General features: G+C 45.3%; 1 protein-coding gene across 1 annotated transcript in view; it reads left to right on the plus strand.

Moving 5' to 3' along the window:
- The first annotated feature begins 900 nt into the window (after window positions 1-900).
- HS1BP3 (HCLS1 binding protein 3) overlaps window positions 901-19,766 on the plus strand; it is a 32,588-nt gene continuing 13,722 nt past the window's right edge. The window contains exons 1-4 of the mRNA XM_079969971.1: window positions 901-1,127; window positions 4,423-4,588; window positions 14,847-15,054; window positions 17,834-18,059. Of these exons, the coding sequence (XP_079826097.1) occupies window positions 916-1,127; window positions 4,423-4,588; window positions 14,847-15,054; window positions 17,834-18,059 (812 nt within the window). The 5' untranslated portion in view covers window positions 901-915. The remainder of the gene's footprint in view (window positions 1,128-4,422; window positions 4,589-14,846; window positions 15,055-17,833; window positions 18,060-19,766) is intronic.

Below are 19,766 nucleotides of genomic sequence, written 5' to 3' on the forward strand. Positions count from 1 at the left end.
AATCACAGTGTTAGTCGCCTAATGTTCCCAAACCAGAGGCAAGGCGTTTTGAGGCTGACCTCTCTGAATTCTCTTGCTCCACCTGCCGTCCGCAAACAAGCCACTTCCTCTGGATCCTGAACCAACCCCAAATTATACACTCATCAGGATAAAGTGGCTTGCTTTATCCGAACGCGACGCTTCCAGATCCGCAGCAATACTAAGAAATGGAAGAATGAAAAACCACGCGTGGGCGTAGCCAGGATTTTTGTTGCGGGGGCGGGGCAGGACTTTTGTTAGGGGAGGCAGAACCGACATGATTGGTCAGTTAGTTAAGTATTTCTAATGTTTTACTTGACGGAAGGCGGGCAACTGCCTCCGCCCATGATACCATGGCTTTCAAGGAAGAGGCACAACTAGGATATTGCAATGGGTTTGGTGAACCTTACCCGAATTCACAATGTAAAGCAAGGTCGACGTGGCAAGATAGTAAATAGCTCCGTGCAAATTGCTCTCCGTGGAGGCGTTTTGGTTTTTTCCAATGCAGATTTAAACGTTTTATTGGGACAAGGGGGTTAACTTTCATTTCCTTCTGCAATATACGAATCGCCATACTGGGGGATTGGACTAGATTACCCTCCAATTTAGGTTCCCTTCCAACTCTACCATTCTATACTGTTAACAACTGTATAAAAATCCTTGAGGAGGAGGAAGAGGTGGGGAAAAGGAGAATTTAAAAAGACTTGTTCAGAAATCTTTCACCACTAGGAGTAGTCGTGGCCGAGTGGTTAAGGCGATGGACTAGAAATCCATTGGGGTCTCCCCGCGCAGGTTCGAATCCTGCCGACTACGGCGCGGATTTATTTTTCAAAGGGCCAAACTTTTAATTGAAGCGCCTCCATCCCAGCAGGGCGGGGGTTTCCCGGAAGAACCAGGATGGGGCCGCCAGAGGCAGCGTCAGCCCAGCTCTTGGGAAGGGAAACTCGTGACACGCCGATCTCCTCCTCCTCCTCCTCCTGTTCTCCAGCCTTGCAACAGCAGCGGCACTTTCGCTGCGCGCAACTCCCCGCAAAGTCTGCGCTGCGCCGGTGGAGCTTTGGCGACGCCATGCAGCCCAGCTCGGGGCCTGCCGTGCTGGTCACCACCAGGTAAGGCGGCTTGCAGTGCAAGGGCCCCGCTTTGCTCTGCCGGCCTGCCTCTTGCCGCTTCCCAAAGCGAGGAGGACGCGGGGCTTGGAGAGTTCAGGGGAGCCTTCCTGGCCGAGCAATCCCCGGGATCCAGATGTGCGCCTTGGGCCCGGCGCGGCTGGCAGGGGCTTCCTTTCCGCCTCCTGCCGAGCAGGACGAGCCTCGCTGCCTGCGCCTCCTGCCTGTCCAGTAGCGCTTCCTTCCTTCTCCCCCGCGGCTCCCCTCGTCCCAAAGGGTAGCTGGTGCGTCAGGGCGCACGGGGATCTTTGCGCACCCGTCCGCCTGCTTCGGTTACAAGCAAGTCCAGAGCGTGTGGAACTGGCAGCCAGCTCCCTCCATCTTAGCCTTGGGTGGGTGGGGGGTTAATTTATTGTTCGGTGCATTGGTACCACCCCGCCTTTTTCTCCAAGGAGCTGGAGGGGGCGTGCATTTTATTGTTATTATTAATTACATTTTTATACCGCCCTTCATCCAAGGATCACAGGGCAGTTTGCAATAGAAAAGCACATAGTAACAAAACAAAATCAGTACCCCCCCACTATGGTTCTCCTCCTCATTTAATTCATTCTTTTCCCTGATTATTCAAATGTTACAATACAGCTTTGTCCACTGCCATAATATCTCAGAATGACCATTCCAATCCTCAGTCCCACATCACTGTCATGTTGGCTCCCCAAATACCCTCAATAGGAACCCAACTACCAATCTGGTTGATTAGTCATTGATGGTATGTGAGGAATTCTGATAGAGCAATGCTCCAGATGTTATTAACCCAAGCCTCTATTAGTATATTAGAGGTTTCCTTTCATCATTGACAATAACTAGTCTACTGGTTGAACAGGAAGGAAATTAATTCTTTAGATTTAAAGGTAGAATTTGGGGTCAAATCTAGTGATAATAAGGCAAGTGCCAAATTAAGAGGGATTGATTGCTGGAGGTCGGATAAAAACCTTTTCCCAAAAGGCATGGACCATGGTACGCCCCCACCAAACATGAATATAGGACCCCCTTATCTCTCTCGCCCTGATCTAGCCACTGTGATCCATGCGACAGTCACCTCCAGACTGGATTATTGTAACTCGCTCTACGTGGGGCTGCCCTTGAGACTGACCCAGAAACTCCAGCGGGTGCAGAATGCCGCGGCGAGACTCCTTATGGGGTCTTCGCTGCGAGATCACATTCATCCGGTACTATACCAGCTGCACTGGCTCCCGGTGGAGTACAGGATCAGGTTTAAGGTGCTGGTTTTAACCTTTAAAGCCCTATACGGCCTAGGACCCTCGTACCTACGGGACCGCCTCTCCTGGTATGCCCCACAGAGAAACCTACGGTCTGCAAATAATAACATCCTCAAGGTCCCAGGCCTCAGAGAGGTTAGGCTGGCCTCAACTAGAGCCAGGGCCTTTTCGGCTGCGGCTCCAATCTGGTGGAACGCTCTGTCACAAGAGACTAGGGCCCTGCGGGACCTGACATCCTTCCGCAGGGCCTGCAAGACAGAGTTGTTCCACCAGGCCTTTGGTCAGGGCGCAGCCTGACTCCCTCCTCTGGCAACCTGCACAGAATCTTGCTTAATCAGTTGCCATTAATTTGATTTTAATTGATTTTTATAATGAAATATTTTTAGAATGTGCGATTATCTGATTGTTTGATTGTTTGATTGTTGTTAGCCGCCCTGAGCCCGGCTTCGGCTGGGGAGGGCGGGATATAAATAAAATTTATTATTATTATTATTATTGATCTCTACAGCCCTTCCAACATAATGGTGAGCTTGAAGAATTTATCTTTGCAAGGCATGTGGGGGTCCAATGCCACCAAAAGATAATTTTAAGGGAAATTTCTGGAAGGTGAGCCAAAATTGTCTTTAAAAATGGATTACGCCATATAGATTCCCATGCTTCCTCACTTACTGAAATTTCTATGTCAGTTTCCCATCTCATTCAAATATCTTTTGTGTTGCCCACAAAGTTGTCTAATATCATACCTTATATCACTGAAACTGCCCCTTTCAGAAAGAATAGAATACTGAAGTTTATATAAAACATGCAGGGATTTCTGCTATGCAAAATGAACCATGGAAAGAAAAGAAGGGAAGTCACTGATATTTTAAGGTTGGCTAAATGAATATTGGAGGGACGCCGGTGGTGCTGTGGTCTAAACCACAGAGACTAGGGCTTGCCAATCAGAAGGTTGGCAGTTCGAATCCCAGCGATGGGGTGAGCTCCCGTTGCTCGGTCCCTGCTCCTGCCAACCTAGCAGTTCGAAAGCATGTCAAAATGCAAATAGATAAATAGGTACCACTCCAGTGGGAAGGTAAATGGCATTTCTGTGCGCTGCTCTGGTTCGCCAGAAGCGGCTTAGTCATACTGGCCACATGACCTGGAAGCTGTCTGTGGACAAACGCCGGCTCCCTTGGCCTATAGAGCGAGATGAGCACTGCAACCCCAGAGTTGTCCGCGACTGGACTTAACTGTCAGGGGTACCTTTATCTTTACCTTTTAAATGAATATTCTGATATTTAAAGAAACGGCCCCTTTCATATCATGGCTACGACTGTTACGTAGCAATTCAAATTCTATTTTTTCAGTTACATGTTACTCTTTTGACATTTTCAACATATACAATCAAAACACAATCAACTATTTTCTCCTATTTTTGTTGACTTCCCACCCCGTTTTCAATGGAGTTCTTATTTCTCCCCTTTTGCTGCACCCTGTCCTCTATCTATTAAACCATAACCACATTATTATCATCTAATTACTTCTGTTGCTCATAGCTCAAATCCTGCTCTCGAGTTCATCATACTATAATATTTCTTTAAGTAGTCCGAAAAAGGCATCCTTCCTCCCATAAAACACTCCTCATTGGATTCTCTTAATTTTGCTGTTCATTTTGCCAGTTCTGCACCACCTGCTATCTTACTTACCCATTCTTCTTTGGTGGGATCCTCCTCATTTAATTCTCACGACAACCCTGTGAGGTAGGTTAGGCAGAGAGGCAGCGGCTCGCCCAAGGTCACTCAGTGAGCTTCATGGCTGAATGGAGATTTGTAGAATTGTAGCGGAGGGGACCCTGAGGGTGATCTAGTCCAACCCTCTGCAATGCAGGTGTCGCAACACGGAGTCCCCCATCCAAACTGACCAGATCTGAACCTTTTGCCCAACTCTGGATCAAAAACTGATGCCAGCGTTGGGAGTCAGTTGGCACTGAAATGTGCCATTGAACTCTGATTGAACTCTTTCTGTGTTTTCATTTGCAGACCTCTTCAAAACACCCACACAGGGATCGATCTGTCCGTTCCAGAGTACCAGGAAATCCGGGGGAAGATGATGTCAGGCCATGTGGAATATAATATTGTCGCCGTGACGCAGCTGCCTGCTTTCAAATCAGCAAAGCACAAGCCAGAAGACATAATTCAGTTTATGGTAATCTATTATGAATCAGTTGTTGTTTCTGTTGAACTGTTGTTATGTAACAGAGAGAGTGCATATGGATTCATGAGCGACACTGTGAATCTAGGATGTTCATGGCTAGAGGTGCGGGTGTAGGAATGCGGATGGCACTGTGGTCTAAACCACTGAGCCTCTTCGGTGTGCTGATCAGAAGGTTGGCGGTTCAAATCCCCGCAATGGAGTGAGCTCCTGTTGCTCTGTCCCAGCTTCTGCCAACCTAGCAGTTTGAAAGCACGCCAGTGCAAGTAGATAAATAGGTACCGCTGTGGTGGGAAGGTAAACAGCGTTTCCGTGTGCTCTGGTTTCCGTGATGGTCTTCCGTTGTGCCAGAAGCAGTTTAGTCCTGCTGGCCACATGACCCAGAAAGCTATCTGTGGACAAACGCCGGCTCCCTCGGCCTGAAAGTGAGATGAGCACTGCACCCCATAGTCACCTTTGACTGGACTTAACCATCCAGGAGTCCTTTACCTTTTAACTTCATGACTAGAGCCTCATTGGGGGCTTGGGGCCCCTTTCTGAACAATGTGGGGAGGAAGGGACCCTGGACTTTAAAGGACCTTTGTCTGGTAATTTCTCCTAGGATTTAAGGCAGTGATGGCCAAACTTGGCCCTCTAGCTGATTTGGGACTACAACTCCCATCACCCCTAGCTAACAGGACCAGTGGTCAGGGATGATGGGAATTGTAGTCCCAAAACAGCTGGAGGGCCAAGTTTGGCCATCACTGATTTAAGGCATTATGTTTCTACAGTGGTACCTCTAGTTGCAGACAGAATCCATTACAGGGTGCTGTTCGCACCCTGAAAAGTCCACAACTAGAGCAGCACTTTTGCACAAGCACGGAGGCGATAGAGCACTTCTGTGCATGCGCAGAATGCTTCTGCACATGCACAAAGTATGCAGAACGCTTTTGTGTGTGCGCGCAGGGTGAAACCCAGAAGTATACACTTCCAGGTTTTCAGTGTTCACAACCCGAAAAGCCGCAACGTGAAGCAAATGCAACAAGAGGTGTGACTGTATTTCGAGGGAAAACATGACAGATTGTATCCCCTTTTGCTACAAAAATTGGTTCAATTAAAAAAAGAAGAAGAGTTGCCTTAAGTATTCAGTGGAACAATGTAGCAGCTACTTATGTTGTAAGCACACCCTGCAAACAAATGCTCATACTGCGAAATATCTGAAGCAGACCGGTTTAAGAAAACGGCCATTTGTGCAGGTTTCTTGTTTCATAGGGAAAGATCTATATCTTGCACCAATAGACTTTGGGTGTGAAGAAAGCATTTGATTTTAGAAGACAAATTAAGATGTTTGCCTGTAGCACAGAGGAAACCAAAAGCTTTTTGGCAGTTTATGTTAATGGATAATTGTAAGCTGGTTCCTACATACATGCCCATCCTTTGATAACCGTATTGTCAAACAATGATTTGCATGGAGGTAATGTGAGAAGACGCGGGTGGCACTGTGGGTTAAACCACAGAGCCTAGGACTTGCCGATCAGAAGGTTGGCGGTTCAAATCCCTGCGACCGGGTGAGCTCCTGTTGCTCAGTCCCTGCTCCTGCCAACCTAGCAGTTCCAAAGCACATCAAAGGGCAAGTAGATAAATAGGTACCGCTCCGGCGGGAAGGTAAACGGTGTTTCCACGCACTGCTCTGGTTCGCCAGAAGCAGCTTAGTCATGCTGGGCACATAACCTGGAAGCTGTACGCCGGCTCCCTCGGCCAATAAAGCAAGATGAGTGTCACAACCCCAGAGTCGGTCACGACTGGACCTAATGGTCAGGGGTCCCTTTACCCTTACCTTTAATGTGAGAAGAAGGATTCTGTCATGACTCATTCACACACATGCAAGCCGTCACTTGATGCCAACAAGTGAGGAAAATGCTTGTGAACCATTCCTTTGCCTCTAATGGAGGGATGGGCAATTTTTCAACCTCCAGATATTGTCAGTCTCCAGCTTTCATCAGTCCCAGCCAATATGCCCAGTCACCAGAGAAAATAGGAAGTGGAGTCTTGCAACACCCCTATCTGCGGCAATGAACAGTGCTTAAGTTTTCTTCAGCTTCAGTTTTTATGCAGGGCATGGCAAACCTGTGGTCCTCTGGAAGTTGTTGGACTCCAAGTTCCATCATCCCTAGCCAGCATTGTAAAGCATGATGGGAGGTGTAGTCCTATTGACACCCAGTGCGGGATTAAACCCTGTGGAGACCTCTAGGCAGTCAAAATCTGGCCTTGCAAATTATCTCCTAATACTTGATTGTAGTCAATATTATTTTGATCCCTTGTCGCAGGGCCCCTAAAAGGCGTGGGGCCCATAGGGCAGTGCCTACTCTGCCTATTTGGTAATCTTGACACTGATGACACCACATGTCCCCTATACTTGCACAAAGCCATGTGACATTAAAGCGACTTGTTAGACACCTCGGCTGCTCCGATTTCCATCCCTTTCTCAGGAGATAATTAATTTAAACATTCCAGTCCCCCACTGGAATGGTATTTTCATCCTGCGAAATATTTTTGGATCGCTGTGGCATGGTCAAATACCTTAAATAGTTTAGCCGGTGTAGCTAATCTTAATTCCTGAAGCTTGTTGCAGGCAGTTGAAAGGGAAAGAAGGTATTCTTTCCCCACATGAGTGAGAGATGTCACATTCTGTTGCGTTGGTGTTTCCAGCCAAAGTAGTTGTGGCATGAAAACCTACTCAGTTTCACCATGACCTGTTACATTATCCAGAGCTATTTAAAGCTTATCTGAGCGGCTTCATCTTGCCAGCCACCAATCTCTGAAGTCTGGTGTATGTTTGTAATTATATACAGCAACACACGTAGTAAGATTCCTTCTATTATTATTATTATTATTTTGATTTTAAGCCTAAGCAATAAGTAAAAGCTGGAATATGACCATAACGAACCTGAGATCTCCTAGGCCCTAGGGTAGGGCTCAGGTGCAGGGCTCGTGTTTGGCATGCGGGAGGTTCTAAGTTCAGTCCCTGGCATCTCCAGGTAGAGAGAGCCTTGTCTCAAATCCTAGCGAGGCCCTGACTGGCCTCAACTAGAGCCAGGGCCTTCTCGGCTGTGGCTCCAATCTGGTGGAACGCTCTGTCACAAGAGGACTAGGGCCCTGCGGGACCTGACATCTTTCCGCAGGGCCTGCAAGACAGAGCTGTTCCGCCAGGCCTTTGGTCAGGGCGCAGCCTGACTCCCTCCTCTGGCAACCTGCACAGAATCTTGCTTAATCGGTTGCCATTAATTTGATTTTAATTAATTTTTATAATGAAATATTTTGAATGTGTGATTATTTGATTGTTTGATTGTTTGATTATTGTTAGCCGCCCTGAGCCCGGCTTCGGCTGGGGAGGGCGGGATATAAATAAATTTTATTATTATTATTATTATTATTATTATTATTATTACCAGTGCTGAGCTAGAGGGAGCAGTCACCTGACTCAGTAGAAGTCCTATGGGGGAGATTAAGGTAAAAGTAAAGGGACCCCTGACCATTAGGTCCAGTCGTGGCCGACTCTGGGGTTGTGGCGCTCATCTCGCTTTATTAGCCGAGGGCTGGCGTACAACTTTCGGGTCATGTGGCCAGCATGACTAAGCCGCTTCTGGCAAACCAGAGCAGCGCACGGAAACACCGTTTACCTTCCCGCAGGAGTGGTACCTATTTATCTACTTGCACTTTGACGTGCTTTCGAACTGCTAGGTTGGCAGGAGCAGGGACCGAGCAATGGGAGCTCACCCCGTCACGGGGATTCGAACCACCGACCTTCTGATTGGCAAGTCCTAGGCTCTGTGGTTTAACCCACAGTGCCACCCGTGTCCCTTATGGGAGAGATTAGCAGCATTCAAAATTCGCCAGGCGCCAGGCGCATTTGGTGCCTGGCTATAGGGCACTTGCGACCAAGTGACGATGCCCGGGTGCCAGGATGGCGCCTGACGTCTCCCCCATCTGGAGGTGCATTCCTAGGGAACCTAGGATCTTGCCTATTTTCACACACCGACAACACATCCTTTAGAATTCTCTCTGCGATAATTTATCTGCACAATCAGAACGAATTTCAGGAACCAGGAAGTAGTCTTTGAGCCATCCGGCCCCCAAATGGCAACTAGACGTTCTGTTTTGGCGGCTGAAACCCTGGTTTTAGGAGCCATTGGCACCTAGTTAATATATCTGAGTTTCTAACACTGGATAATAAAGCACAAGTGAAGTCTGAAAAGAAATTGCAGAGGGCAAGAGGGATTTTTCTCCTTCTACTCTACTTCCTCCCCAGCATGTTCCTTTTCTTTCTCTCAAAGGTACCCATGGAGGCAAGTGTGTTCTTTCTATCTCAGGGGCTTGTTCTTCCTCGTAGTTTCATTTAATCCCACCACCCTTCTTTTCATTTCTCTATTTCTTCTCCTTTGCCAGCGGCACTGGGAACATAAACAGGGTGAGTTTTCAATAGCATTTATGCCAGGGCTATGTCTTTAGCCAATGTTCACCCATTCTTTCAGTGTGGGTTTGCTTCATGTATTTGCTGGTGGGCTTATCAGATAGTTGGGTTCTCTGAGATACTTTTGGGTGCAATGTATGCTTCCACCCTCAGAAATAAAAATCCACACAATTATATTGTTGTGTTGTTTAGTCGTTTAGTTGTGTCTGACTCTTCGTGACCCCATGGACCAGAGCACGCCACACAATTATATACTGTAGCAAATCTGAGACCAGAATCCAGTGCATACTATCTGGAGAGTAAGGTCCATTAAACACAGTGGGCTTTACTTTCTGAGCGTGGCGCTGATAATGCCACAGTTGCAGGTTCGATTTCCGTACGAAACACCTGCATATTTCTGCAATGCAGGGGGTTGGACTGGATGGCCCTCAGGGTCCCTTCCAATTCTACATTTCTATGATTCTTTGAGTAAACATTTATAAGGTTTCCCAGAACCCTCATAGCTTGCAAAAGCTGCAGTTCCCCCCCTCCCCAAATTATGCTTGAGAATTCCTTACTCTTTTCCTTGCTGTATTGAATTTGATCCTTTCTTTTCCTTCTCTTCTTTCTTTCTCTCTTTTTCTCCTAACACATTTAGGTGGCATTTTTATCTATGATTCTGATACCACTGTAAAAAGCATACAAAGCCAACAGCCTAGACCAGGGGTCAGCAACCTAAGGCCCATGGGCTGGAAGCAGCCTGCGGAGGTTGCTTGACTGGCCCACAAGCTGCCCCTGGTGCAGCGCAGCACAGAGACTCACTTCCGCAGCTCTGAAAACCGTGTCTGCGCAGACGCTAAAAATCGCGGGTGCGCACGCAATCCGGCCCACAGAGGGATCTCTGTGGGACCGATCCAGCCCAGGCAATATAAACCTTGCTGACCCCTGGCCTGGACTCTCATACATGTCTTCACAGAAGCAAGTGCCCTTGAGTTCAGTGGAGCTTACACACAGGCAAGTCGTCTTCTTTTGCGATCACTAGTAGCCAAGTAAGATTGTCTTCCATGAACACGGTTTTAACAGGGAGTCCGTAAGTGACTGTGGAGGCCAGTTCTGGATCCACACCTCCTTCCACAGTAGGGACATATGTTTCCGCATGGGAGCTGATCACGGTGAGGGCTTTCCAAGTCTGCCTTCCTCTTCGCACGTTTCTCCCTTTCACCCTGAATTCGAGCGTCTTCAAAGTTCATGACACCTTTGGTAAAGGCTGTTCTCCAACTGGAGCGCTCGCAGGCCAGTGTTTCCCAGTTGTCAGTGTTTATACTACATTTTTTAAGATTTGCCTTGAGCGAGTCTTTAAACCTTTTTTGTTGACCACCAGCAAGTGAGTATAGGATTGAAGGCTAACATCCAGGGGCGTTATAGCTCAGTCCATTGAGTATGAGACTCTTAATCTCTGGGTCGTGGGTTTGAACCCCACGTCGGGCAAAAGACTCCCTCACTGCAGGGGCTTGGACTAGATTATTCTTGTGGTCCCTTACAATTCTACAATTCTATGATACTATCATTTTAGGTACTTTAAAAGACTTTGGACGCATGGATAAATTTGCCTCTGGCCAGATCTGCATGGAGGGTGGCAGAATCTACTGCCATGTCACCAGCCACCCCTGGAAAAGAAAATGCAGTTAAAAAGGGGTGAGAAGGGGCTGGAGCAAAAGATATGAGCCTCAGACTCCATAGGCCACCTTGCCTTGTGCAGAAGTGAGACCATTAGCTCTCGGTGCTTTCAGACTAGGAGACACCCACTTTGCTGCCTAAGTTGCTAAACTTAATGCAAACTTTCTCCCAGCTATTATTCTTCCTATGTTGTACTTTAGGGTTGGAGACATATTTATAGCACCTTTGATGCAGTGACAAGCTCTACTGTGGCATATCTTGCTGGATCGACCATTAATAGGGAGCATACGCTGTTCTCTGTGTGTACAGGTTTATTTTTAAGGATGTCATTTCTGTAACAAAACTAAGAAATGTAGAAGAGCCCGAATCTTTTGAGCGGTATATGATGGGTGGTTCCAGTAGATGGCACTCAAACACCATTCAAGAGCATACTTACCTAGGCCTGGAGGTGACCAGAAAGACAGAGTTCATTCTGGTGATGTTAAGAACAGGGAATGCACTGAGTGCTTGTGCTTGGAATTGTAGAATCACCGAATGGTAAAGTTGGAAGGGATTCCAGGGGTCTTCTAGTCCAGCCCCCCTGCAATGCAGTAATCTTTTGCCTAGTGCGAGACTCAAAGTCATGACCCTGAGATTAAGAGTCTCATGCTCTACTGATTGAGGTATCCAAGCTTGTTCTTATTTGAAATCAATGGATCTTCTACACCAATCAATCTGTTTATTATCCAGTGTGATGGTGAAGGAGTTCTGTTCCATGAATTTATAAGAATGGGAGCTTCCAGTGTGGCTGTTTATTGAAAATAATATGTTTGCATAAAGCTTGCAACACCACCAGTTTATTAAACATTCATCCTGATACATTATCATGGACGTTATATGAAATTGCCAGGTTCTGGTGATTATCTCACACTTTTCCAGTGCAATTTTCTATCATTTTTGTTATCAGACTTTTTTCCAGTAAGAAAAATCATTCAATGTTTGTACTAGGTAGTGCAAGGTAGCACTCAAAGTTTGTGTGAATAAACTGCCCATCTAGATCTGCCCTTTAAGGTTAAATACAAGCATACTTGGAAACTAAAAGTTGGTGTTGGTTCAAACCAGATTTGCTCCTAATTGTTTGGTGGTGAGCTTAGGCTACATCAGGAGTCAGCAAACTTTTTCAGCGGGGGGGGGGGGGGGGGGCAGTCCACTGTCCCTCAGACCTTTTTTTATTAAAAAAAATAATATTTATTAAAATTTTCAAGGGTTACAAAAAGCAAAAGTAAAAACAATAACACCAAACAAAAACAAAACAACACATCACAACAAGAGAAAGAGAAACAAAAACAAAAAAACAAAAACAAAAAACACAACTAATCTTCCCAACTTATTTTTCATTCGCTTATTTCCTCGACCTCCTCACACCTCCCTTTTTTGTATTCTAATTCCATTATCTATTTCAGCAAATCCTTTCCATCTTTTCCAATTTTTGTTCTGTAATTTATCACAATATAATGTAACTTTACTTTCCCTCCTTTCACCAATTTTTTTCTCCCCCCCCCTTTAACCTTATTTTAACATTAAAACTAAAATGCTTATATGTGTTTAACTCCTTATAACATTTCTGCTAAATCCATAAAATATCAATCCATCATTTTTCTATCACTCATTAATTTTGCGATATTTCTATATATAAACTTTAAGTTTTCCAATCTTCTTCCATCAACTCCTCTCCCTGGTTTCGGATTCTGCCAGTCCTTTCCGTCAATTCTATATAGTCCATCAACCTGGAGATCTTATGTCTGAGGCTCTTAACTCTTTTCCATGTCCCTTCTGTAGATTTTCTTGATATTCTTTAATGCTTGAGAGCAAGCCTCGAGAGAGCTCCATCCTAACATTACTTTTATTCCTTCTGGACAGTTCAGCCAAATTTCCATAGTTGAAGCTAGGGTCTATACAGTGTTTCAGGACGTATTTCAAGATTCCTCCAGATCCAAAGGCCCCCAAAACTTCAATCTCCTTCAAATCCAAGTCCATGTCCCAAAAGTCAATTAATCCCTGGATAGAGAGATCTTTCCAACTTTCCTTCTTCAGTCCAAGCCGGGATCCAATCCTCAAAATCTGGCTTTTTCTAGATTCAATCATAAAAGGCCTCAATTTATAGTCCTCAATTTGCTTCTGTAGAACTAAGGATCCCGCTTGTGTTATTTTAGGTTCAAAAACAACGACTTTCTCGTTTTCCTCCACCATTTGTTCTGCCAAGGTAGGTTCCTGTGCCAGGTCCTGAATTATTTCTGTGTTGGTGCTCGCTTGTCTCATATTAGTCACTTTCTGTTCCAAATTATCAATTTTAAAAGTCATATCATCCATCTTTTTATGAATCTCTTCCAGCAAATAATTTGTCTTGCAAAATGTAGTCAAAATAACTTCTCCTATCAACATTTTGAATGGTCCAAGGTCAATCTCTGGTTCTCAGAATCTTTATCTTGCAGCTGGAGACCTCCCAGTTACACTCCTATAACAATTTCAAAGGCTCCCTCTAGAGGGAAACAGTTTCCACTTGTATCAGTTCTTTCAAGCACAACTCAGGCAGTAATCATAGTTTCAATTTTCAGTTACTTTTTCTCCATTTTAAATGCAGAAGAGGACAATGGAAACAGTATCTTGCTCTTATTTTAGCTAGCTGTCAAATCCGTTCTGTCAGTAAACTTTCCCCAAGCGTCATCTGGCAGCCGTTCCCAGGTTCAGAGCTGTGGTAATTTGATTTTCCCCTCACACCTGCAGGCTTACTAGGTTCAAAATTTCCCCCCTCTTCACCTGCATCCAAGGGGGGTTTTGTATTTTTAACCGATGGAGATTTAATCCTTTGTCAAAAGCTTTCAAAGACTTAGCTTGTAACGTCTTTGCTTCAGTCTATTTACAAAAGCGGAAGGCGGACTTCCTGTTTATAACCTTCCCACTTCGGCGCCAAATTAAAGTACTTAAAAATCCAATTTTCCGTTCTACTCACGGGTAGTTGTTTAAAATCCAATTGTCCACAGGAAAATGTCAGCGCTCTCCAGCAACAGCATTGCGGCTTCACTCCGTGAAAGAAGCAGTCGATTCAGAGCACCGCGCCGTTCACCCCACGTCACTCCGGATCCCCTAAACAGGGTTTCCCCGTGAGTAGGGGAGGTGCAAAAGGTGCCAGCCGAATCCCAGGTTCACAGGCTTCTTCCACCTGTGATTTCAGTGGGTCTCCGCCTTCGCCGTGGCGGTCAGACCCTGTTTTTCACAGAGTAAGTTCCTCCCAATCGGAGGAGCTCAGCCATTGCCAGAGGCACCAACCCAGAAGTCTCACTGTCCCTCAGACCTTGTGGGGGGCCGGACTATCTATCTATCTATCTATCTATCTATCTATCTATCTATATATTGGGGGATGAACAAATTCCTATGCCCCACAAATAACCCAGAGATGCATTTTAAATAAAAGGACACGTTCTATTCATGTAAAAACACACTGATTCTTGGACCGTCCATGGGCTGGCTTTAGAAGGCGATTTGGCCGGATCCGGCCCCCAGGCCTTAGTTTGCCTTCCCATGGTCTACATCCTAAAATACAAAATGAGATTTATGGATCTGTGTTCCCATTCAGATTTTGTTTGTTTCAGTGCTACTATGGTCTTTAAAATTATAGAGTTGGAAGGAGCTTTGAATCTGCAATAAAGCATTCCTGACAGTTGGCCACCCATGCTCTGAATAAGTATCACTCATTTATCACTTATTAAGTATCTTGCTCGGAATATTGCTGATTAGTTCTGTCAGCCAAGAAATAGCCCTGTCCTTAAATCAGCGTGTGAACAGATTGTCAAAGTGGTCAATGCAAATCCACAGAAGCTTTTTGCTCCTTGTACAGATAATCCCTTGTAAGCATTTCTGGGGCCACAAACAAAGGCACTTCTGTAAACAAGGCAGAAACTGTGTTCAGAAGCTCCCATATAGCAGCCACCAGCAGAAGAATGGGCTCTTCATGGCAACCATTGCCTTCCTAAGCTCATAAAATTTGCAAGCATTCATTTCTTTTCTTTTCATTTATTTATTTATACTTTTCAAGTTTGTGCGCTGTGACAAGCTTCTCCATATTTATCATTTAACAAGAAAGACAAATTCTGCCTATTCTGCTTACAGGTTTCAAAGAAGTACAGTGAGATTGAGGAGTTTTATCAGAAGCTGGCTACACATTACCCACAATCTTCTCTGCCACCGCTGCCAAGGAAAGTTCTGTTTGTTGGGGAGTTTGACATCCGGGAACGGAGAGCTGCGTTCAATGAGATCATGAGATCCATTTCCAAAGACACAGATCTAGCAACAAGTCCCGAGTTAATGGAATTCCTAGGTAACTCCCAAGCATGCTTTTGTAATCGTAACATGTCATTTATTCAATATCCAGTGACCCTTTAAGCTTTTGAATACCAGAGAAATTTAGCAAAATCAGCTGCATCTCTTATCAATTTTCAAGACACTTTTCCCCTTCAGGTATTAAATTCTCATGTCCAAGCCTCTCTGCAAACCTGCTAGATTTGCTTTCCTACAAACCCTGTGCTCAGATTAGTCTTGAATTTCATAAATACTCCATTGCCTCGTTGTGAGATTTGGTTGTAAAAGCACCCCGTGACCTAGACATGTTAATGTGATTTAAGAAGAAAAAATCACACCTTCGTTATTAATATGAGAAACTGTCTAGGCAACATGGGCTGTGTATTTTTCTTTTTTAAAAAAGGCTAGAATTCTACACTAAGGTAACCCAAGTGTTCCAGTAAGAGTTTGCAGCCTTAATTTTGTGTGTGTGTATTTTCTTGTTTTATATAATTTATTCAATACAGCTTGCTCACTGTACGGAGGGCAGAGAGCGATGTAAAGTGTAAAATCCCTGTCTGAATCACTCAGGATCTTTCCACTGAGATTTCTCTAGGTGTTATCCACACAATGAGATAGATGCCAGATTTATTTTTTATATAAAAACCCCCTGGCATTTTCAAAACACTGAGTTCTTCATGGAATGCAGCCACTATGTTTGCACCAGATGATAGCAGAATTGCAGGATGCGCACTGCCATTGTTGTAGTGATGTTGCCAGTGGTGGACCTGCACAGCTGCTCATTATATGTATGCATGGCTTAAAATTGAGTGGCTGACCTCTGGCCCTTAGGATGTGGAGGAACTCCAACTCCCACCAGCCCTAGTCAGCATGCCAAGTGTGGGCAGGTGGGAAGGGAGTTGTTGTGGAGGGCTACAAGTTCATCACTCCTGCTTCAAATGCACTGTGGGAAGACTAGGCGCCTGGTTACTTTTGAGAATAGCAGAAACTAAAGCTTCTGTTTGGGGTTGAAACTGGGTGGCAGGCAACCATTTGCATGTTGTTGTTGTTGTTGTTTAGTTGTTTAGTCGTGTCCGACTCTTCGTGACCCCATGGACCAGAGCACGCCAGGCACTCCTGTCTTCCACTGTCTCCCGCAGTTTGGTCAAACTCATGTTTGTAGCTTCGAGAACACTGTCCAACCATCTCGTCCTCTGTCGTCCCCTCCTCCTTGTGCTCTCAATCTTTCCCAACATCAGGGTCTTTTCCAGGGAGTCTTCTCTTCTCATGAGGTGGCCAAAGTATTGGAGCCTCATCTTCAGGATCTGTCCTTCCAGTGAGCACTCAGGGCTGATTTCCTTCAGAATGGATACGTTTGATCTTCTTGCAGTCCATGGGACTCTCAAGAGTCTCCTCCAGCACCATAATTCAAAAGCATCAATTCTTCGGCGATCAGCCTTCTTTATGGTCCAGCTCTCACTTCCATACATCACTACTGGGAAAACCATGGCTTTAACTATACGGACCTTTGTTGGCATAGCAGCCTCCAAAACACTGCTGGTCTCTTTCAACAATTTATGACACTGCCGTTAGTGTGTAAAAAGGTAAAAAGGTAAAGGACCCCTGGACAGTTAGGTCCAGTCAAAGGCGACGATGGGGTTGTGGCGCTTATCTCGCTTTCAGGCCGAGGGAGCTGGCGTTTGTCTACAGACAGCTTTCCGGGTCATGTGGCCAGCATGACTAAACCGCTTCTGGTGCAATGGAACACCATGACGGAAACCAGAGCGCACAGAAACGCCATTTATCTTCCCGCCACAGCAGTACCTATTTATCTATTCACACTGGTGTGCTTTCGAACTGCTAGGTTGGCAGGAGCTGAAACAGAGCAACAGGAGCTCACTCTGTTGCGGGGATTCAAACCACCAACCTTCTGATCAGCAAGCCCAAGAGGCTCAGTGGTTTAGACCACAGCGCCACCTGCATCCCATTGGTGTATATACATGGCATAGGAGCCAACTCCTAGGGGCTGAGGTCTCTTTGCCCCCCCTAAAACATTTGAGGGGACTGGGGCCCCAAAGTTGATGGACATTGCCATTAAAATGATGTGGGTGTGCCCTGTCATGTGATTGATTGTGTGGGGTGGGGCTTACTTGTTCCCCCTCCCCCCCGGATATTTTATTAAAGATGGCGCCATGATGCAAGGTTACAAAAATGAAGCCTATCTCGTTTTCTTCAGATCTCCAGGTGGTTTATTGCAATGTGTCCATGGCACTCTTTGAAATCCCACATCAGAGTGGCTAAAAATGACAGGCAACTAACAACTGAGCCAGACAAACTCTATGATGCTCAAATGTACTGTTTTGAGGCCCTGTAATTGGGAAATTTTAAAATGTCTGGAAACCCAGCCAGATGGGCGGGGTAATAATAATAATAATAATAATAATAATAATAATAATAATAATTTCATATACAATGCTGTCAGTGAGGTCTGCCTGGCACCTTCCCCCACCTGTCTTTAGTAGACTGGGATGCTGTTATGTTTTCTAATGTGCTGCCAAGATTCCTGCAGCTGCTATGAGGGTTGTTTTGTTCTATTTTTGTTGTATAAGTATTTATATTCATGTTTTTAAATGTGTTGTAAGTCACTTGGAGGCCTTTGGCCAACAAGTGGCTAACAAGTCTAATTAATGATGATGCTGATGATGAAATAGTTCTCCATTTTGTTTGCCAAACAGTCAGAAGTTGGTGACGTTGGCACGGGACCAGAATACCCTCTCTTGAAGCCTCTGCATTCAGTTTTCCATGTTGTGCTTCTGCAGGAACCAGATCCACCAGTGCCACGGACATCAAAAGTAAAAACCTCCCCGATGTGGAAGACAAGGACGACGAAAACGAAGCCTTTGATTTCTTCAAAGAGGAAAGTACGCCTGGCCCCGTTCCCCTGTTCAAATCCTCGAAAGAGCAGGGTGTTAAAGAGAGAAAAGAAAAAGAGGAAGAGGAAGAGGAGGACGGAGATGACGATGGAGACCCACTTGGTGTTATCAAGTATGATTTCTTAATTTTACCGTGCTCCTTATGCAAAATGTCCATCAGTAATTCAAACTTAATCTGGCAGCCGTTGATCTGGCACCTTGATCTGGCAGCCGTTGAACTAAGTACTTTGTTTTATATTGTGCAAATCCCCTTAGTTTAATACAAAACAGACATATGAGTGGGGGATCCTTCTCCAGTATAATTTAAATGTGCAGTTTAAGACTCTTCTCAGATGCGAGGTAAGGTAGTTGTTAAATAGTTGTACAAAGTCCTCCCCACTTAATGAGTGTGGTTCTGTTTTTGTAGATGGCTGAACAGGCTGTCCAGTCCTCACCCATGCTGAAGGCTGTATCTACCTTGCCTCTGCTGGCACTCAGCCACATTAATAATAATAAAAAAATTCGAATGCGTTATAAGCTTGCAACAGCAGATGGCATCAGAGAGCAAAAAAATTCTGTGCGATTTTTTTCATAGCGATTTTTTTGTTAGAACGATTAAATTTCTGACTTATTTATAGTGCTTTTTCTTCCTGTGTGCAGATCTACCCCAGGACTGCCACACCATCTGCTTATGTAGAGTAGGGCAGCAGTAATGCTTGCTGGTCGCTTCAGGTCCACAGCTGTCTTTGTATCCCCTTTGCCTCCCCTTCTCTTCATAGTATATTTAGCAACAATCACACATTTTGTAGCTTGGCAGCTGTGGGAAACCAGATGACATGATGGTGATGCGAGGGCTAGATAAAGCCTGAGCTAATGTCCTTGCAGGCAGCTTGGGAAAGTTTTGCACTGAGTGGAAAAACGGAATCGCCAAGGCCTGTGCTGTTGTTGTGAAAATACAGAGAATCCCTGTAAAGCCTGTTTTCCACAAACAGCTGCTGAGGTGGTAAAGCTGTACCACAGAACTGAACTGAATTGTAGAGTTGGAAGGAAACCCTCTGCAATGCAGGAATACTGCCCAAGCTGTGTGGGAATGTAAAGGATAGTAGGAGAGGATATATTGATTAAATATCATCCTTCCTTCATTCACGCTAGTGTGTCTCATAGCAAGAAGCTAGTTTGCAGATTTGTTTGAGTCTCTTTAGTTAAGCAATCCACTCTGGCTTGCCCAGATTGGATTATTCCTGTTAAGTCCCCGTTGATCTCTTTTAAAAGAATGAAGACACAAGAGACTTTCCTTAAAAGTAACAAGAAGTTTACTCACGTTCAGTTCACAGTATGATCCCTGAAGGCAGGCTTTAGCTAGTAGTTGCAGAACAAATTGTGAGTTCATCCCGTATGGGGATTGAGCCCATGTGTTGCTGGCTGAGAGCCAACAGACAGCAAAATATGTTAAGAGAAGAAAATGGCATCAAGAGAAAGATGGCAGCATGGTTCGGCTATTTCACTGAGTCAGCCAGGGTCACGCCCATCTGCTTGGTCACATGCAGGGGGAGGATGTTCCGGACCAGTAAAACAGGAAGTTATATTGGCTGGAGTAACATCCCCCTGCCTTTGTCCACTCTAGGGAACCAAGGAATGTTGTATTTGACTGCTCCAATGGATTGCATCCCACAATCCCTAGGTGAGCTTGGACCATCAACCTTCTGGTTAACAGCCAGACACACTTATCTGTGTGGACATTTCAGGCTGCAAGGTGAGCAGCAGGGCTCACATTGTGAAATACTCCCCTTACGTAAAATCGGTTCCTACATGTGAAATACTAGTCTTGTAAGGGAAAAGG

Source organism: Podarcis cretensis, assembly GCF_951804945.1.
Source record: "Podarcis cretensis genome assembly, chromosome: 3".
Taxonomy (NCBI): Eukaryota; Metazoa; Chordata; class Lepidosauria; order Squamata; family Lacertidae; genus Podarcis; species Podarcis cretensis.